Raw genomic sequence first — 19,548 nt, 5'->3', positions numbered from 1 at the left:
TGCTTTCATGCTAGGTGTTTTGAAAAATGCATTTTCCTTCTGAAAAACCAAAAGCGTTGTGATTTATTAGCTGTCCTAGTGTTGTGATTGGTGAACAGCTTAGTTGGCATTTCAGTATTGTCACGTCCCTCTAACTTGAAGCACAGAGATGGAAAGATCGCTGGTTAACTGTGGCATAGAAGTAACACTGCATTTGAGAAAAAGAACATACTAACTGTAAAATGTGGATGTAGTAGAGTGATGGTCTGGGGATGTTTTACTGCTTTAGAAATAGGATGATGTGCTGTGATAAATAGAAGCATGAATTCTGTTTTGTACCAGAATACCCTGAAGAATGTCAGCTCAACTACTTAACTGTTTTATGTTCAATCCATTTAAAATTGCAAAAACTAGTTGGTTAACATAATTCAATCATCTTGTCCCATCACAAATCGAAACAAAATATCAGAGTTACTGCAGCTTGATCTGCTGTATCTGCAAACCTTGATCTGACCCACTTTGAAAGAGCCACTGAATGGCATGCAGAGGAAGTCCTAAAGAGTTGTGGTAACACTTAAAGGTTACATTAAGGTTTTCTTTTGTTAACATGAAGTAAGAAAGAACAATACTGAAAGATCTGCATCAATTATTAGCCCTGGTTATTTTTAATATTTACTACTGTATTTATAAAATCAATGTTGTTTGTTAACATTATTGAATCCACTATAAACTAGCATTACCAAAGATCAGTAAATGCTGTAACAAGTTGATCACCCATGGAAAAACGTTATGAGAGGTTTTGTTACTCAAAACTTCAGCTTTGATGAGATTATTTAATACTTTTTTAATTTTAATGTTTTCAACTGGTAGACTGTCAGTTATTGTAATATTTCACTATATTGCTGGTTTGTGGATCTTAATGATTTCAAATGTTTCAGGGTACTGAAAAACTTGGTGAAATAAATGATAAAATAAAATTCTAGAGCTGTACGTATGAGTTGAATGTCAATGAAAGCATTTTTGCTTTCGTCAATGCTGGGCTGGACTGTTCCTCTACCAGTTTTGTAGGGAGGTGAAAGTTTGCTTTAATTTATTCACCGCCCAAGACAATTGGCAGTGAAAATGTTTTAATGCATGATTTCCCCTTTGAATGAAACTATGCTGTTCATTTGTTCTCCCCAGACGTCTTCACTAGAAAATTACAGACGTGTTTGGTGATTCATATCTCTGGCAAAGCAGAACGAGTGTCAAAAATGCAGGCATGTTTAATGTCCATGGCTCTCGTGAAGCAAAATGATTGTTGTTTTTTTCTTTTTAAATATGCTGGTAGACATTGATCAAGGTTATAGCTTAAAATTCCTCTGTGTTTTACCATAGAAACAATCACCTAACTACATCTTGAATGGCCTAAAGATAAGGTGACATCAGATGTTCGAGTGAACTTTAAATATTAGTACTTAAACCTAACTTATTGAAGGATACACTCCATATGAGTTTAAATGTGTAGGCTATAAAATTGATCTTGCTTATTTCCAAGATAGTATGTATGTGTGTGTATATATGTATACACACACATCAGCATCAAATATGTTAAAGATAGTTTTAAAGATCTGGGGCCTGTACCATGCAGTTTCAATTTAGTTTGCACCAATTCTGGGTTTTAGCTAACATGAAGGTAGCTCAGCTGCTCCATAACACCATTTACCACAAGTATCAAATATACGTCTCCGCAATGTAGGCCCATACGTGTGTTATCAGATTATGGTGTTTTCACATATTTGGCATCTGTGCCTCACAAATGAAGTCAAAAACTATCAACATTTTAATAGTGCACGCAGCATGGCTTCCTGCACACTCCCTACTTAGCTGTAGGTTTTATCACATTTAATCTCACCACCTTTCTCTCTTATGTGTACACTTTTGTTAAGTGTTGTAGATGCGCTATGTATGGAAGCACATTTTTGTGTGGTGAATATCAGATAATAGTTTTTTTTTTATCTGCATGTCCTTCCACTGTTTGTGGTTGAAGTGAAACTGCCTCTGTTTTTTAATGGGTGTTGGTTTGTAACAATAAATAAAATTTGGTCTGTGAGATTATTAGGAAAGCATGCTCAAAAACAGAAGATACTAAAATGTTACATAGAAACAGTGTCCATGCGACGACATGTTTTGCGCATCAGTGCTGAACACAATTTACCAAATACTTCTTCCTCTTTCACTTTACCCATAAATGGCAGTGCTGTTACTAAACCGTTGTTCCCTTGTCAAAGCTCCTCCCATATTGTACAGCACCTTACACAACCTATCTGAAATAAGTAGAAATATCCTCTGCATCAACAATGGTTTGTGTGCTACAAATCTAGACAGCATTTTTTGGGCTTATAGAGGCATGCCGACTGTCTAGACTCAGCAAGATTTTCAGCGACAGTGTTTAAGTATATTATCTGCAGGTTACCTTCCAATTTTAGCACTTTTGTTTGTAATGCGCCATGAATTCACAAGAACTTTTCTAAAGAAACATTCCCATGTTTACAGGGTTTTACAATGGAAACCTCATTTGATATTAAATCAACCAAGAAATTTTTTTTTTCAAAAATATGCATTGAACTTTCAGAGGAAAGTTGCGAAAAGAATACAAAAAATGTTCATAAAACAATTTTCAGTTATGGGTGAAGTCACCTTCAGTTAAGTGGCATTTACTTCTCACATCTTGATCTGGATGAAAGAAATTTGCTCTGGTGCAGGGGTCACCAAGCTCAATCCTGGAGGGCCGGTGTCCTGCAGAGTTAAGCTCTAACCCCTATCAAACACACCAAAACAGGATAATCAAGCTCTTACTGGGTATGCTTGAAACTTCCAGTCAGGAGTGTTGAGGATGGTTGGAGCAAAAATTTGTTGGACACCAGCCTATCAAGAACAAGTTTAGTGATCCCTGCTCTAGCGCTTCAGTGTAGAGATTTGTTCCTTTTTTAAAAAAGATTTACACTCGTAACACATTTATAAACTTCTTGAATTGTCTGGTGGATTGTATGCAGATCCAAATTCTGGACTATATCTTATCATTTTAGTCATATTGAGATCTCTTTGGAGTCCCTAGAGAAATTGTGTCTTAATTGTTTGTCTGTTTTTTAGTTTACCTTCTTTATATGTCTTATCACATTTAAGTTTGGTAGTAATGTAATTGTGTTGATTTAATGTTGATTATTGTGATGTAACATGGATTCCCCCATGAGGGGGCGACCTCCTCCTCAATATAGAATATTATAAAAGACCTATGCCTAAGTCACATGGACGGCATTTTAATATTTATCTAAAAGTGCTGTACTTTATGAGAAAATAAGTTTTTTGCGAAACAAAAAAACCGCTAGAATAAAACGGTTTCTTCAACACAGAATGCAGCACAGAGATTTCATGAGTAGTTTCTGTAATCTTCGAAATGTATGTAAAAACTACAAGGCAGTTCTCTGTAACAGCTTTTTTAGCAGCACATGGCACCATTTTTCGGCCATGGAAATGTTGTAAGAGTCAGTCCTAAATATAACTAACGACCACCCTCTTGACTTCTGTGAGAGTGATCGAGAGCGCGCGCGCACACTTCGCGCGCCTGTGAGAAAAGAGAGCGCGCGCTTCTTCAGCAAGTGTCACAGGAAAACAGACGCAATAAGTTGAGAAGACAACCACAGCGCTTGGAAGATGGAGGTATGAACGTGTTTACTTATTTCTTTTCAAACTTTGCAAGTTCGTTTCAATTCTCCGCATCACACTTTGTTTACTACAGAGTAAACAAAAAGTTGTTCCGTTGCATTTCAGTACGTGAGATGCTGCGAGAGGATTCAAGATGGCAAATCGTCTTCACTTCTGTAGATGCAGTTATTATTAGTTTGCTTTCTTGCAAACTAGTTATTACATTTAGACGTTTGTTACTATTGGTGAAAAGCTTGTACTTTGCATTTTATTAACTGAATGCATTTGCATTACAAATAAGACAGTGAGTGAAATTGTGAAATAGTTTGTTCACTTTTTTGTTTCTCATATTATACACACTCTTAAACAATTACTGATCCACTATCTGAGCTATGCATTAACTATGTTGTTATATTTTGTCTTTTTTGTCATGTTTTGACCAACTGTTTGTTGCAATTTTCCCTCAGAATATTTTTAATGCTCATCATTGTTTTTCTGTCCAAAACAATTCAAGATGACAATCATTAACTTTTGTAGATTAAACAGATGTACATTTGCATTATTAGTTTGTTTCGGATATATTGCAGGATTTAGCAGTACATTATTGCAAGTGAAAATCTTGCATAAATTTGTGTAACAACAATTTTTGTAGACATTTTGAAATATTAAATACATATTTAACACAGTATGTTCTGATTAGGACTAGACGATATTGGAAAAAACTGACATTGCAATATTTTGTATTGCTGCAGTATATATTGCGAAATGACTATAATTTCACTAGAATATTTAAATAGCTCTATTTGGAAAGATTGCATGAATTTAGATTGATTTTTTTTCTGTGCAGTCCATAATACGACAAAGCAAAAATAAAAGTTAAATAAACAGTGATTCATAGTTTACTGGGTAGTCTAACAGTATATAGGTAAAAAAATTTGAACAGTCAAATTTGAAATAATGGTCATCAATGTATAAATAATATAAAAATAAAATGTCATAATTTCTTTGTTTTATGATCTAATTCTGCGATATGACTATTGTGGATATACACATTGCGAAATCAATGCCCAAATGATATATTATTCAGCCCTAGTGTTGATAAAAATCTTTTGTTGTTGCTGCATTTTTTGTTTCAATTCCCATTATTTCTACTACATGATTAATCACACTTAAGAAAGATTCGTCAAAGCAAACGGTGCTCTCATTGTTAACAATAACCATTTACCTTCCATACATTACAGGTATTTTTCTGGGTTATATGAGTTTGGATTTAGTGGGTGAAATATGAATAAAGCATAACACGTTCATATCAGTCACACCACACCACACGCAGAGCTCCATCAATGATGTTTACATAATCTTGTCTGCAGGGTCTGCTCTCATTAGTAGTATCAGTTTTGTTGTTGTGTTGGTTGATAGTGACAGCGATGTTTAACCAATGAATTGTGTTGCTTTGACACGGCCTCTTTTTACACGTCTGAAGTTAGAAAGTATGACGGGAATGGCAGCAACTAACTGACACAGGAAGTGGTGTAACCTCATCCGTATGACAGATTAAAATGGCGGGTTTGGATGGTGGACCCACGTGCTTGTGTTTGTAGGGACATTTATGCTTGTGCTTGCGGGGTTTTTTTAACTGCTCACTTCACGGTTTGTGATTGATTGAATGTGGCTGAAGGCTCTAACCGCTGTTTTTCCATCTGTGAGTATTTTTGAGTGACTACAGATGTTTATGAAGAGCTTTTGACAACTTGCTGGATAATTTGTGCAACTGTTTGTGAGTGCAACTTTCGCCCACATAGGCTGACATCTGGTTCTATACAGTCAATAGAGACATTAATTTTATTGTGTGTGTATAGGCTTGTTTAAATCAAGAACACTTGCTCTAAATCAGGGGTGCCCAATTTTTTTTTCTTATGAAGGGCCAAAAACCAAAGGTGGTAGAGGCAGAAGTTAAATAAACCAAATTATTACATTACACTTGCCATAGTTATATCCCAATTCATTAACATTTAAAAATAAATTGAAAAATACTTTATTCATTATATACACACACACACACACACACACACACACACATATATATATATATATATATATATATATATATATATATATATATATATATATATATATATTTTTTTTTTTCCTGTTCATAATTAACTTAAACCAATAAAAACAAACAATCACATTTATAATGCTGAATACATTGAATACTTTTGTTTTGCTCGACGAGGATCCTTACAGTTTTTAAAAATCTGATTCATGCACAACATTGAAAATTTTAACTTCATTTGCTTTTTCGTATTACAACAATTAAACAAACAGACTAAAACGTAAAAAAATTAGAAATGACAAGCTCTGTTGACGGTATTGGCCTTAACCTTCCCATCATTCTCCCACTCTTCTCAGATGGGATGGTGGGCCAACTTTGGCCTGCGGGCCCTAGTTTGGGTATCTCTGCTCTAAATAAGCGTTTGTGATCTAGCACTGTTTACATGGTATTATTTGGTCTTTTATCTACAAGTTATGATTTGTTTAGCTAGTTGAAACATTTTGACATTTTTATTTAAATTTAGAAAAACATTTGGTATTATTTTTACCTCTTTTTACCCGTTTTATTTTTTGTTTTTATATTAGTTGAAATTTCCATCCTTATTTTTAAATGATTTTTGAGATTAATGTATGTTCAATTTACAGAGGTAATTCGCCATAAAATAACAATTTCTTCATCGTTTACTCACTCTTGTTTTAAATATATTATGAGTTTCTTCTGTTTCAGTAACCGTTGACTTCCATAGTATTTGTTTTTCCTTCAATGGTTTATCTTCATGTGTTCAACAGAAGAAACTAATAAAGGTTTGGAACCATTTTTTAATTTTGATTGAACTTTGGGTTGAACCCTTTAACATTTCTGGCTTCTTTAGAGCTCTAAAAGTTCCTATACACAGCTCAATGCCCTTGTTAATATTACAATAATTCATAACTAATAAAACAAATGCCACATCTTCAGTACAATGCCTTTTTGAGTTTGATTTTCTTTCGTGAAGTACTTGATTAAAATTATACTTTGAAAGGCCCATAGCCAGCATGGTGAAAGGGGTGGTTGTTTCTTGCAGTAGACCTTTTTGCAGTTATTCACCTCACTATTTTTAGTTTAGCACTATTTTTAGCTGGATTCGCTTATCCGGTGGACATCATAACCAAATGTTTTGATGTACCAAAAATACAGAAATATGAATAAATACTTATTTTTAAAATGCAAATTTATTACATCTTATATAATTAGAAAAGTTTTGATGATAATTTGATTGTTTTACTTTTAATTAGATTATAGTTATAAACTGTAGACTACTGTCATCTATTAGGCAAATAACAAACTGGTCAGCTCATTCAACTTTCCTCAGTCAGAATTTGGCCTTTTGAATAATAAAAATTAAACAATAATAATATTAATAACAATAATGTAAAGCTTCGCGATTTTTATTTTTGTAGCCTCTCTTGAAAAAAAAAAAAAGTCAATTTGAAAAATCATGGATAACAACAACAATAGCCAAATTAGTATTAAAAATTAATAATAATATAGGCCACTTTTTGGTGCTTCACACCTTTTCATCGATCCCTTTTTGTTATAAAAATGGGCCAAGATTTAGAAAAAAAGTCACTTGTGCAATGTTTTCTTTATTTAACAACGATGCAGTAGCAAAAGATGACGTCACTTACATCAGATTGTATGTTTGATTGCATGGCCAGCAGCTGAACTCATGACATTTCAAAATTCATTAAATTTCTCACTACATTCTTATTAACACAAATTTTCATGCAACTGAAAATACCTAATAATAAATAGAAAAAGCATAAAACAAACTATCATATTTAGATTTATGACAGCATCAAATTTTCTTGTTATGATTAATTTCTGAAGCTTTTGTCTTTAACAGGTTTAATAAAATAGCTAAATAAATCTAAAGTACAACATGTGACACTTTAACACTATAGCTATAATTGTCTTTTCTGATAATTGTTGATCATGTAGGCTAAGGGTTAGCCAGTTTCCATTTGGCTGTTGATCATTGAAATAAACCAATAAGTAAAACTAAATGGCTAAAATATAAATAACAAAACCCACAAGCAAGTAACCAAAACTTGAAAACCTACAACTGCCTGTCCCTGTGCTACTTTTGTATAGTGTGAGAAAGGACTTTGTGGTCAGAAGAACTGAAACTCAGAGATTGAAATCTTGAGATTGGTGAGAAAAACTCAGCGTTTACATATTATCAGAGAAACCGTCCTCTGTGAGCCCATTTCCTAGCTGAGTTATGTTAAAAAATTATTTAAGTCCTGCCAGCAAAGAATGTTCAAACCCTGGATTGGTTGCATTTCTGCTTTAAAGCTTTTTGCTATTCATGTTGACTCTCCTAGCACTGTAGCGCATGGACTTCTGGCTATTTAAGTTGATTATCTCCTGAATGTCAGCTATGTGAGCATGCGAGTCAGTGGCAGCTGTCAGGGCGTCCAGCCGCTCTTTTCTGAACTCAACACAACCACACGGTTAGCTCATAGATGACACAGAGATCTGGAGAAAGGAAATGTTATTGCAACATGACATTAACTGACTGTAATACTCACGTCCTCCCTGAAAGACTTGTATATAATGTTTGCTCTTTGTACTGGAGATCGATTGTTCATTACCTCAGAAAGAACTTGCTGAACTTTGTGCTCTATGGGTGTTAACTTGTCCCATCAAAATTCTGGGACATGATGACTTCATCTGGAGTATTAGCAAATGATGTAAAACTCAATGAAATGCCATTTTTCGGTGACGTTACGGTCAGGTCCTTCGTCTGGATGTTCATTTGTCGATGTTGTCATTACATATTCCTGTAAGACTATGACTGATTCAAGGCCTGGGCTCTGATGGGACGGGTGCTAGGTGGAGTCCTTCATCACAGCTCGCTGACTCACACCAGAGTGTTTCGTGAAGGCTCGATTTTTCCAGCACAACATTCACTTCCAGATACTGCGAGCCAGAACATGAGGTCATAGTGCTGGGGCACTGGAGAGATTACTCTAGAAGAAACCATTGTCCTTGATCTCTGTTGCCTTTAGTAAAGAAATGCTGGCTTGTAGTCTTAAAGAGATCATGGACTAAGAAATCGAAATTCCCTTAATTGTTTGACATCTAAGAGGTCGATGTACTATAAAACATCCTGTCAGTTTACTGAAGTCAAAACTTTCTTGTTAGTCTAAAAACAGCTTAATGAAACTGCCGAATGGGAAGGGTGTTGAAGGTGACACTTTACTTTTTGTTTAAACTCCACCTTCACAGAAAATCAATGCCCACTTCTACATTACATCACTACCTGTTTAGCTCCGCCCACTGATTCACATGCATAACAAGAGGCTACTGTAGGTCTGTCTACTAGAGATGGCTCAGAAGACAACAAGAGCTTGGTCTTTTTCCACTTTGATTTGTTGCAGAGTCATCTACATATACAAACACTTTAAAAAAATTTAAAAACATTAAATGTAAAATGGTGCTGTGATGACTAAAATACATCTAAAAGTAATGTCGCACCACACACGTTTATGTAACTGTTTTCATTACTTGGTCACTTTTGCTTTGTCTGTTATTATAGTTTATTTGAAATGTACAGTTGAACAGAATTATTATCCCTTCTGAATTATTAGCCCCCTTGTAATTTACCCCCCCCCCACCAATTTCTGTTTAATGTTTAATTATGCCATGATGACAGTACATAATATTTTACAAGATATTATTCAAGATACTAGTATTCTGCTTAAAGTGACATTTAAAGGCCTAACTAGGTTAATTAGGCAAGTTAGGGTAACTAGGCAAGTCACAGCGGTTTGTTCTATAGACAATCCAAAAAATACTGCTTAATGGGGTTAATAATATTAACTTTAAAATGTTTTTTTTTTATTTAAAACTGCTTTTATTCTAGCCAAATTAAATCAAATAAGACTTTCTTTAGAAGAAAAAATATTATAGAAAACACTGAAAAATTCTTTCCTTTGTTAATGTTTATTCATTTATTCATTTTCTTTTCGGCTTAGTCCCTTTATTAATCAGGGGTCACCACAGCGGAATGAACTGCCAACTTATCTAGCATGTGCTTTACGCAGCGGATGCCCTTCCAGCTGCAACCCAGCACCCATGGGAAACACCCATACCCATATTCATTCACACACACATACTCTTGGGTAAACCGGAGCACCCAGAGGAAACCGACGCTAACACGGGGAGAACATGCAAACTCCACACAGAAATGCCAACTGACCCAGCTGGGCCTTGAACCAGCAACCTTCTTGCTGTGATACCCACTGCGCCACCGTGTCGCTCTCTGTGAAACATCATAATAATTTTGCATATAGCGAATAATTTTGACTTCAACTGTATATGTATTTACAGCAGCCTTCAACTATAAAGCATTTAGGCTTCCAAAAACAGTTGTCCTTCCAACTGTTATATATATATATTAAAAAATATATTAAATATGCAAAAAATCTTGGGTGTTTAAAGTCTACAATTTGCCACACCTTATGGGGTCAAACAGGACAGAAAATAGCATATCACTTATGCAAACATTTTTGATTACGTTATAAGTGGACCTCAGAGAACATTGCACAATAAACACAAAAAAAGCAGTTTATAGGCTTGTTGCATAATACAAGTTGAACAAACCAGGTTGCAAAGTAAGTTTTGGGTTAATAAAACCGAACAAACTCAAATTGGTTAAGAAGAGGTTAAATTGTTTCTCAATGCTTGATACAGACCATTTTAATGTGGTCATGTTATTGGCCCATGAACATTTCCTGCTTGTTGTCAAACTATTTTATAACTGTAACAAGAGGCAATTTAATCATAATTAACTACCTCAGAATTTTTTCAAAAACTGCTCAGAGATGGGCGTAGAGCTCTGCAAGTAGAGGGAGGATTGGGCGTGGCCAGAGCAGTTGAAAAAGAGGGGTGCCAGGATTTTATAGTTTACAAAGTTAAAATGCAAAGAAATAAACAGTAAGTAATGTAATGTCCTGCTACATTTGTTATTCATAATCTCATATACACATAACCACAATTTGTTATATCATTAGATAATCATGTAAACACTATAAACAAGGAGGCCTTCTCTCCTCAATCTCTGGGTCTGAATTGCAGACAGTGGATAGCAGTGCAGCAGGTCTCTTGTCCTGTCTAACTGAACCATTTGGCCCTGCTGGTAATCTGGAGGATTTTAAACATGGGCGAACACAGCAGCCCAGATATAGGCAATGTGTCTGAATGGTAACGACCTTAACTGATAAAAGACAAAGTCTGCCATTCCCCAATTCTCGCACAGCTCTTCTGATGAAAATGCTTGCTGCAGACCAACAGCTTTGCTGTATCGTACCAGACAGCATTGCAGAGAAAAACATGCAACAAACCCTGTGAATCATGGAAATAAACACATACGACCCTTCATAAACTGCTAAATTCTGCGTGCCGTGCTTGGATACAGTATCAAAGCTTGGCAGGTCTGCATTACCTTCAGAAAACATGTGCCCTCATGAATAATTAAGAAGCAGGCTCTTCTCAAAGGATAAGAAAACTCAGCTGTAATTGATAATGACAAACTGACACGTCATCTCTGGACAGGCATAAGATCGCTACGTCACCGATTTTGATCCCACTCCAACAATGACTGTAAATTCGAAAGATGAAATTAGCTCCAAGTGATCCAGTTTTCCCCACAATTAAAGCTGACAGGTGCTAACATTTGCTCTGATATGTGAACACACACATATGTTAAATTGAAAAAAAAAAAAAACATTACTGGAGGGTTTCTTAAACTCTTTAACCCAGTGTTTTTCATCACCTCTGGACCACATGCATCTGAAAGTGTGAGACGTGCAGAAAACAGCCAATCGCGCAACACATGAGGAAATCAGTTTGATTCATTTCTCACAAGAGAAAAACACTTTGGTTCCCAACATACTTCAAAATATCTTCCTTTGTGTTCTGCAGTAGAATGATTTGGGCTTTAAATTATTGTATTGTATGAATCAAGTGAATAAGAATGAGTTGTATTTTCTATGCACGTGTCTGTCTTTAACATCACAGCTCAGGCTAGTTGGTCTTGAAGGACTTAAGACTGCGCTCGAGGTGCCATCAGTCACTCAATGTTCTCACAATGTCACAGATATTAAAAAAAGAGCCTGCTGGCAAAGAGCAAACTGCAACAAGAGTCCTGCACCAGCCTGGCTGCCACTGAGTCTGGTATAATGGGTATCTTTCTATAAGTAGACCAATATGACTTGAATAACTTCATTTGTGAGAAATTTCATTGGCTTCAAAAAGAGAAAATTGACCATGAAATCTAGCTTAGGCCCACTTTTTAGCTTTGTATGGCAGTTATGTGAATGTATTGCTTAATAAATTGCATTCTGATATGTTTTGGAAAGCAAGGCCTGTAATATTTGATGTGTGTAGGTGGAAGTGTCTGTGATCCAATATTTTGGGCTTTAAATTGGAAAGACTGCTTTCCTTCCAGTGCATCCGCTCCTATTAGAGCACATGTCTCGGTGTAAATTGAATCATGGCCGCTTCCTCATGTTCTTCAAGCCCCTGACATACAACAGATTCTTTGTGGGGCACTAATAAGATTCTGTTTTCCACTGGCTGGATCACAATCAACAGCTTGTATTGGTGGATGTCTAAAATGAAGAGAGCGTTTGGGTTTGATTGTTTTTTTTTTTAGTTCAGTAAGGTTAACGTTCTGGTTTTAGATGAGGTTTTCACAGTTTCTGAGTTAAAGGCAGATGGAATATAGATGCTTAATTTTTTGTATGGTAATATTAGTATAGACAGTCGTTCATTGTTTCAGTCTGGCTTTCATAAAAGCATCTGGAGATTTTTGTGTTGGAAGCCTGTGTGTGTAAATAAAACTGTCCTGATTGACAGTAAACGTCACAGATTTAGCACATAAACTAATTTTATGTCACATATAACACACATGCTCCAGAGTCATGTTCATGTTGCTTTGTTGGGAAAAATATTTAGGCTTCATAAATGTGAAATTCATAAAAATCACAAGTTATAAAATCATAAAAGTAATTTAATAAAAGTGTTATTCATTCTAACAGAGTTAAAATTGATTTTACTCCAACAGAGTACAAAGTTTTAGTCTTTAAAGTTAAAAGTATGTCAGTCTTAAGGATATCTATGAGCTAGTGTGCTCCAAAACAGTAATAAAATTAATGTTTTTACAAGTTATAAATATTTTCCCAGTACTGGGTTTTGGCTGGAAGGGCATGCGGTGTGTATAACCTATGCTAGATAAGTTGGCAGTTCATTCCACTGTGGCGAATACTGATAAATAAAGGGACTAAGCTAAAGGAAAATGACTAAATGAATGAAGCTAAAACACCGAAATCCTGCAGTTTGTCACTTCTGCCTTAATGAATCAATGATTTTCACGTCGTCAACTCATCAGATTTCCACAAATCTTCTGACTAATCAAATGCTCTATACACTGAAAAAAATATTCAAAGATGATTCCTTGGATTAAGTTAAGTGGTTGTAAACAATTTATTTGGGCTAAATTAAAAAATGTAGTTAAACATTACTAAATTTAATTTGTTTGTTTAGATTCAGCACATATAAATGGTTTGCAACAATTTTGCAGATGATTTTTTTCAGTGTAGTAACTGACATGTCCTGCCCCCTTCAAGACATTTTTCGTTTGCTGTTCATTTGATGCGCTTGTGCTAAACCACTCACACTGAGAGGGGTGTGGCTAACCCCACCCCTAACCCTACCCCTCCCAGTGACATCACTAGCTCCATTGAGTGCATTGTGTCTGACATTGCATCTCTAAGAGATCATCATAAGAGCTGCATCCAGATACTATTGCTCTCACTGGCAGAGCTGTGGTATAAACATAACACTATTGGCTGTTTTCTTAAAGAGGGGAGGAGTGTCATCATCAGGCAGTCTTTATTGTTGTGCCCTTATATATAGTATTATGTAATATTTTTACATAAATTTGGGCTACTTGTTTTTTCACTATCCTAAGTTATTTTGTTAGATTATCTCCAGATTTGGCTTAAGTACTGATTTATCAAATGTATATGAAAAAATATAATATTGTAAAACATTCTATAGAAAATCCTCATTTCAAGAGTTTACACTAAGCTCATGATTTATACATAGTTGTTTGGCATGCTGTCCCGGGAGAGAGCCCTAAGCTCATGGGATCCTTGGGCTCAGGGCTCCCCCCTTTTGCAGGGCGAGGGGAGATTGAGCTTAGGTTGATCTCAAACTCCACCGCTGCTAAGGCTAAGGTGAACTTCCAGAGAGTAAGACATTTAGAAAAAGATTTAGGCTTATTTGATCTATAATATAGAGCATTTTTGGATGGTGGGAGGAAATCAAGGAACCCAGGGGAAACCCATGCGGACACAGGGAGAACATGCAAACTCCACACAGAAATACCAAATGATCCAGAGAGGACCCAACGCCATTGGCATTCTTGCTGTGAGGCAACAGTGCCGCTCATTCTGGATAAAGGTGGAAGAAGGGGAGGAGGAGGGTTTCTTCTAAACGAAGATAGTTGTAGAAAGGAAATGAGGATATGTATAGTGACTTGGGATCCTTTGATTGAAGGATCATGATTACCTAATGGGGGCCGGCTGGGTCAATCATGAGCATGTGCTCCTCTCGAAATTAGTTCATATTAAACTTCATTTAAATGAGAGATTTGTGAGGGGTGTACTTATATTTGCTGAGCGTTGTGTATTAATTTATTGTATAGTTCATTTCAACCATTTTCTTAGGGCAGTAATTCAATGCTGAAACCTTTTAAAATGGACGATTTTATAAGATTAAGTAACTAGTTACAAAATAAAAATTATCTTATGCTACAAAATGATCTTATGCTACATTTATTTAAAGTGCATAAAAACATATAAAATATAAATTCCAAAGAAAGTAAAATTACTGTTGTGCCAAAATCCTTTATAAATTATATTAATATTGTATTATAAATAATAAAATGCATTTTTTTTATTTTTGATAAATATAAAGTTTAAGAGCATTTCATAGAAACAGAAATCTTTTCAAACACTAACATTTTTTACTGTGACTTATGATTAGTTTTGATTAAAGACATCATTTCTGATTAAAAGTTTAAAACTCAAAAAAAAAATCTTACTAAATATTTACTGAATTTGTGAACAGTATTGTTGCTACTATAATATAATATAATATAATATAATATAATATAATATAATATAATATAATATAATATAATATAATATAATATAATATAATAATTGTTCTAGATTTAGCAGATAATTATTAATCCTTTTCTCTCTGTTAAATATAGTTTTTACTTCAAGTTTCTACTTCTGAAAAAGCAGCTTCTGCATGTCACAATGTGGTTGAGGCAGTTGAAGAGGAAATGCAGATGAAATACCCCAGAGTCCCTCTTACTTCAGTGTTTTTTTTACACATAACTGCTCCCACACTCATGATGGCCTTGTGTTTAATGAGCTCCAATCTGCACCACGGCAAAACGCAAGCGTATCATAATGAAACAAGCCTCTGTTTTGGAAATGAAGAAAGACTCATGCTGAACTGATTACGTTCTGCTGTTTGTTGCCTTGTTTACTCGATGTGTGTCGGCTTACAGCTGCCAACTGTAGTAAAGTAAGCTTTGGAATGAATCTGAAACAGTGTTTATTAAGGTGGTAAAAGTGTGGGAGACGCTATTAGTGACGACTGCAGAGGTGATGTCATCATCGGGGGTCATCGCTGCAGGTGTGTGTGTGTGTTAAAAGTACAGACACAGCTGCACACACACACACATGCTGTAAATCACCACCCACTGGGTCCCAAGGGAAAAGCTGCCCGCACCCTGCCTTAAATGAGTAGTAATGAGCTCACCGCCCTGTGCTTAACATGTGAAACACACAGCGCATGATTTAAACCTTTCAAAACGAAACCATTTGTGAGTTATGCTCAAGTTTTTAGCTAATTCTGTTTCCACCACAGGATTAAAAACATTGAAATTAGTATTTTTTTTCTCAGAACTGCAAGATGAAGATATAAAAATCTGAGAAATAAAGACAGAATTGCAAGATATAAACAGAATATATAAACTTCCCTCTCAAATCAGCGTTTACACCTATCCCAGCAGGCACACAATGTCATAAGATGTTTATATTAGGTAAGATTTAGGTTGTAACATCGGGTGACCAAAATTTAATGTCTAGGCAGGACAACAATATTTTAACTTCCGATAACAGCATTAAATGACGTTGGTATTTGGTTGATTTTAGGTTGTGTTGGAAAGTGACCAAAATCCAACATCGGGTCAACATCCTATTTAAACCAACCCTTATATTGATGTCAAATACTAACTATTAGTCAGGTATGGCAACCGAAATCCAACGTCTAATAGACATCATAGGAGTATTGTCCACACAACATCAAGCTGTAACACCATTACCTGTTTATATTTAGTTGATATTAGGCTGAACGCTGGACACTGACGTCGGAGGTTGGGTTCTGACGTCGACCTGATTTTCATTTCCAAACAAAATGCAAAATCCCCACAACACAAGGGTGCAAAATCAATCTGACATCATGTTGATGTCCTGTGCCTGCTGGGATAACTGAATAAATGTCTGACTTTAAATCTCACAATTCTGAGAATATCAAGATTTATCAAGATATTTTCTCAGAATATCAAGATATAATCTTAGAATTGCAAGTTTTTAACTCAATACAAACACAATTTTGGCCAGAAAATTGTGAGAATTAAACGGTTAGCATCCTGCAAATCTGAGTTTAAATCTCACAATTCTCATTTCATATTTTGCAACTCTGACTTTCTCTTCCTCTGAATTCAGAAACATCACCATTTTTCCTCAGAGGTGCGAAAAATATATATACAGTTAAATTATTCGCCCCCCTGTTAATTTTTTCCCCAATTTTTCCTTAACGGAGAAGATTTTTTTAACACATTTCTAAACATAATAGGTTTATTCATAATAATTATTCATTTCTAATAACTGATTTATTTTATCTTTGCCATGATGACAGTAAATAATATTTGACTAGATATTTTCAAGACACTTCTATACAGCTGAAAGTGACATTTAAAGGCTTGACTAGGTTAATTAGGTTGACTAGGCAGGTTAGGCTAATTAGGCAAGTTATTGTATAACAATGGTTTGTTCTGTAGACTATTGAAAAAAAAAATAGCTTAAAGGGGCTAATAATATTGACCTTAAAATGTTTTTTAAAAATTAAAAACTGCTTTTATTCCAGCCAAAGTAAAACAAATAAGACTTTCTCCTGCAAAAAAAAAAAAAAAAAAAAAAATATATATATATATATATATATATATATATATATATATATATATATATATATATATATATATATATATATATATATATATAATCAGACATGCTGTGAAAATTTCCTTGCTCTGTTAAACATAATTTGGGAAATATTTAAAAAAGAAAGAAGGATTCAAAGGGGGGCTAATAATTCTGACATCAACTGTATATGGAATCAGGCTTTGCTAGAAAAACATCCAGTTTATATTTTACAATTCTCAATTTATCTCAAAATGCTGAGATTTGAACCAAGTTACAATTATTGTTTCCAAGTTTACATTCTAATTTTAAAGTTGTTCTAAATCTCAACAAAGACATTTTCCCTTTAAATAGCAGCTATACACTTCAAAGTTATAACTCAAAATTGCTAGATACAAACTAAATTCTGAGAAGTATGAATTGTTATATATTCATTAATACAGTGGCGAAACTAGGCCTTCAGTGTCATCCTACATAAATAATACAGCTCTAAATACCATCATAATAATATTACAAAAATAGAAACCATACACATTACTCAAAAATAACAATCTAACAGGGCAATCTAACATGTATCTCATGTAATAAAAATAAATGCTATTACTATCGCAATAAACAAATCTAGAATTATCTAAAACAGAGACAAAAATTTGTCCAAAATATAGTTGTTCTTACCAAAATATATCAAACCAAACAAATTAATTTTTATACAGATAGCATTGGCATTAAACAAATAAGGTTATTACATGCACTTTAATGTTGATCGAATTATTAACAAAGCTGACTCTACAGCATATCATCTTCAGGTGTCTCCCCGCCTATCTGTCAGTGCACTGCAGGAGCAAAATACTAGTTAACACTGCTCTGCCAGCAAATTGAGCAAGCAACATTAAAATAATTTATATGAGATAAAGCAAAGTGTATTACTGTACGTGTTTTAACACATAGCCTACTTGACTCTCATCCTCACGTGAATCTCCCGCTGGTTTGCCTTTGCCAGTAGGACTGTGACCGAAGAACAAGAACAGTTAATAACCTTTACAGTTTGACTTGTGAATGCGATCGTCAAACTACTTATTAAAAATGAGTTGCAACATAATTCTTAAGTGAATAGTGTCATATTCAATCTACTTAGATTTGTTAAAATGTTTAAGTGAACTTAATCGATTTGTGTTGGCTCGACATGAAGGAATTGTGTGGAACCCTGCATTTTTACAGTGTACTTTAAGTTTAACGCAGCTTTCTATCTCAAGTTACAAAGCAAAGATTAAAAAAAATTGAAACTAATAATAAATCTACCATACTCAAGTATTTTTCATTTCATGATGAATCTTTCGCCGATGCCAAAAGATGTGTGGTTGTTTTCCACTGGCGGTCATTGACAACTTTTTTACACTTAAAGTTGGCTAATGTTTTATTCACAATGCACTGATAATCTACAATAATTATAATACTGTTCAATTGTTTTGAAAAAGAAAATGCTGAGAAAATGCTGATGTTGTCTTGCACCTGCTCGATGGCCCCAGTGTAGCCTACTCGAAATCTGATTGGTTGAAGTAGCAGGTTCATGGGTATTTATCAATGCTAGACGCTGCACTTGCTGATTCTGAAAGCCTCCAGGCAGATTTCTTTTAGGTGGAAAGCAAGGCGATTGATGAAATATGAATGGTTAAAAGCTTTAATTGACTGTAAACATACACTAATATGAGCAGCATAACCAACAGAAAATCTTCGAAATGGAGAGAACAAACTATAGCTGCAGCATTTAATAAAATCTATTTAAAATAAAGCAGTGATTCTGATGTCTGGTGTGTGTCAGTCCACAACCCGTGCAATCACTACAAAAATGTCACAATTACTGTTTAGTGGCAAAATGTTTTGATGTTTAAAAGTTTAATATTCCAAATAACAACTTTTCCTGATATCTCCAAATTTATGATTTAGTGTGAAAAATCAGGCATCGCCTTCTAGCTCCTCATTTGATAATTTACTGGAGAGACCCACAATTTGGAACGGGTTTATATGATCACTCTCTTAAAAAATGATGGCACCAACTAATACATCCCATTCCCAAAAAAAATCAGTGTGGGAGGACGATCTGGGAATTACAATTTCAGATGAAGACTGGGAATCAGTCTTATACAGAATAATGGGGGTATATCTACAGTATATCTATCTCCCCTTGCCTACTGATTGCCATTTTTGAAATTTTGCCCCTTTCATATAATCTTACAAAAATACAATCTGATTGCATAGCTTTTATTGTGCTCCTGGCCAAACGACTAATATTGCTTAGGTGGCTTTAGGTTATTATAGTTAGTTATTATAGTTAACAAAAATGAACAAAAAAACTAATACTAAAATGTTAAATAATTGTCGTTAACTGAAATCAAAATGAAAACGAGTTTTTAAAAAAAATAGAACTTACTGAAACTGTATTGTGTACAAACAAAACTAACTGAAACTAACTAAAATTATAGCAAAAACCTCCTTAGT

At 34.6% G+C, this 19,548-nt stretch overlaps 1 protein-coding gene across 2 annotated transcripts in view; it reads left to right on the top strand.

Annotated features, from left to right (window-relative positions):
- The first annotated feature begins 3,572 nt into the window (after positions 1-3,572).
- The window catches only part of dub (duboraya), a 33,643-nt gene continuing 17,667 nt past the window's right edge, over positions 3,573-19,548 (top strand). Inside the window, exon 1 of one of the 2 annotated variants that reach the window (XM_087300136.1) lies at positions 3,573-3,678. In XM_087300136.1, coding sequence (XP_087156262.1) covers positions 3,673-3,678 — 6 coding nt within the window. In that variant the 5' untranslated portion in view covers positions 3,573-3,672. 2 annotated transcript variants of the gene reach the window in all.

Source organism: Danio rerio, chromosome 21, assembly GCF_052040795.2.
Source record: "Danio rerio strain M-AB ecotype USA chromosome 21, GRCz13ab, whole genome shotgun sequence".
NCBI lineage: Eukaryota > Metazoa > Chordata > Actinopteri > Cypriniformes > Danionidae > Danio > Danio rerio.
This window is presented reverse-complemented; position numbering and strand designations above follow the sequence as displayed.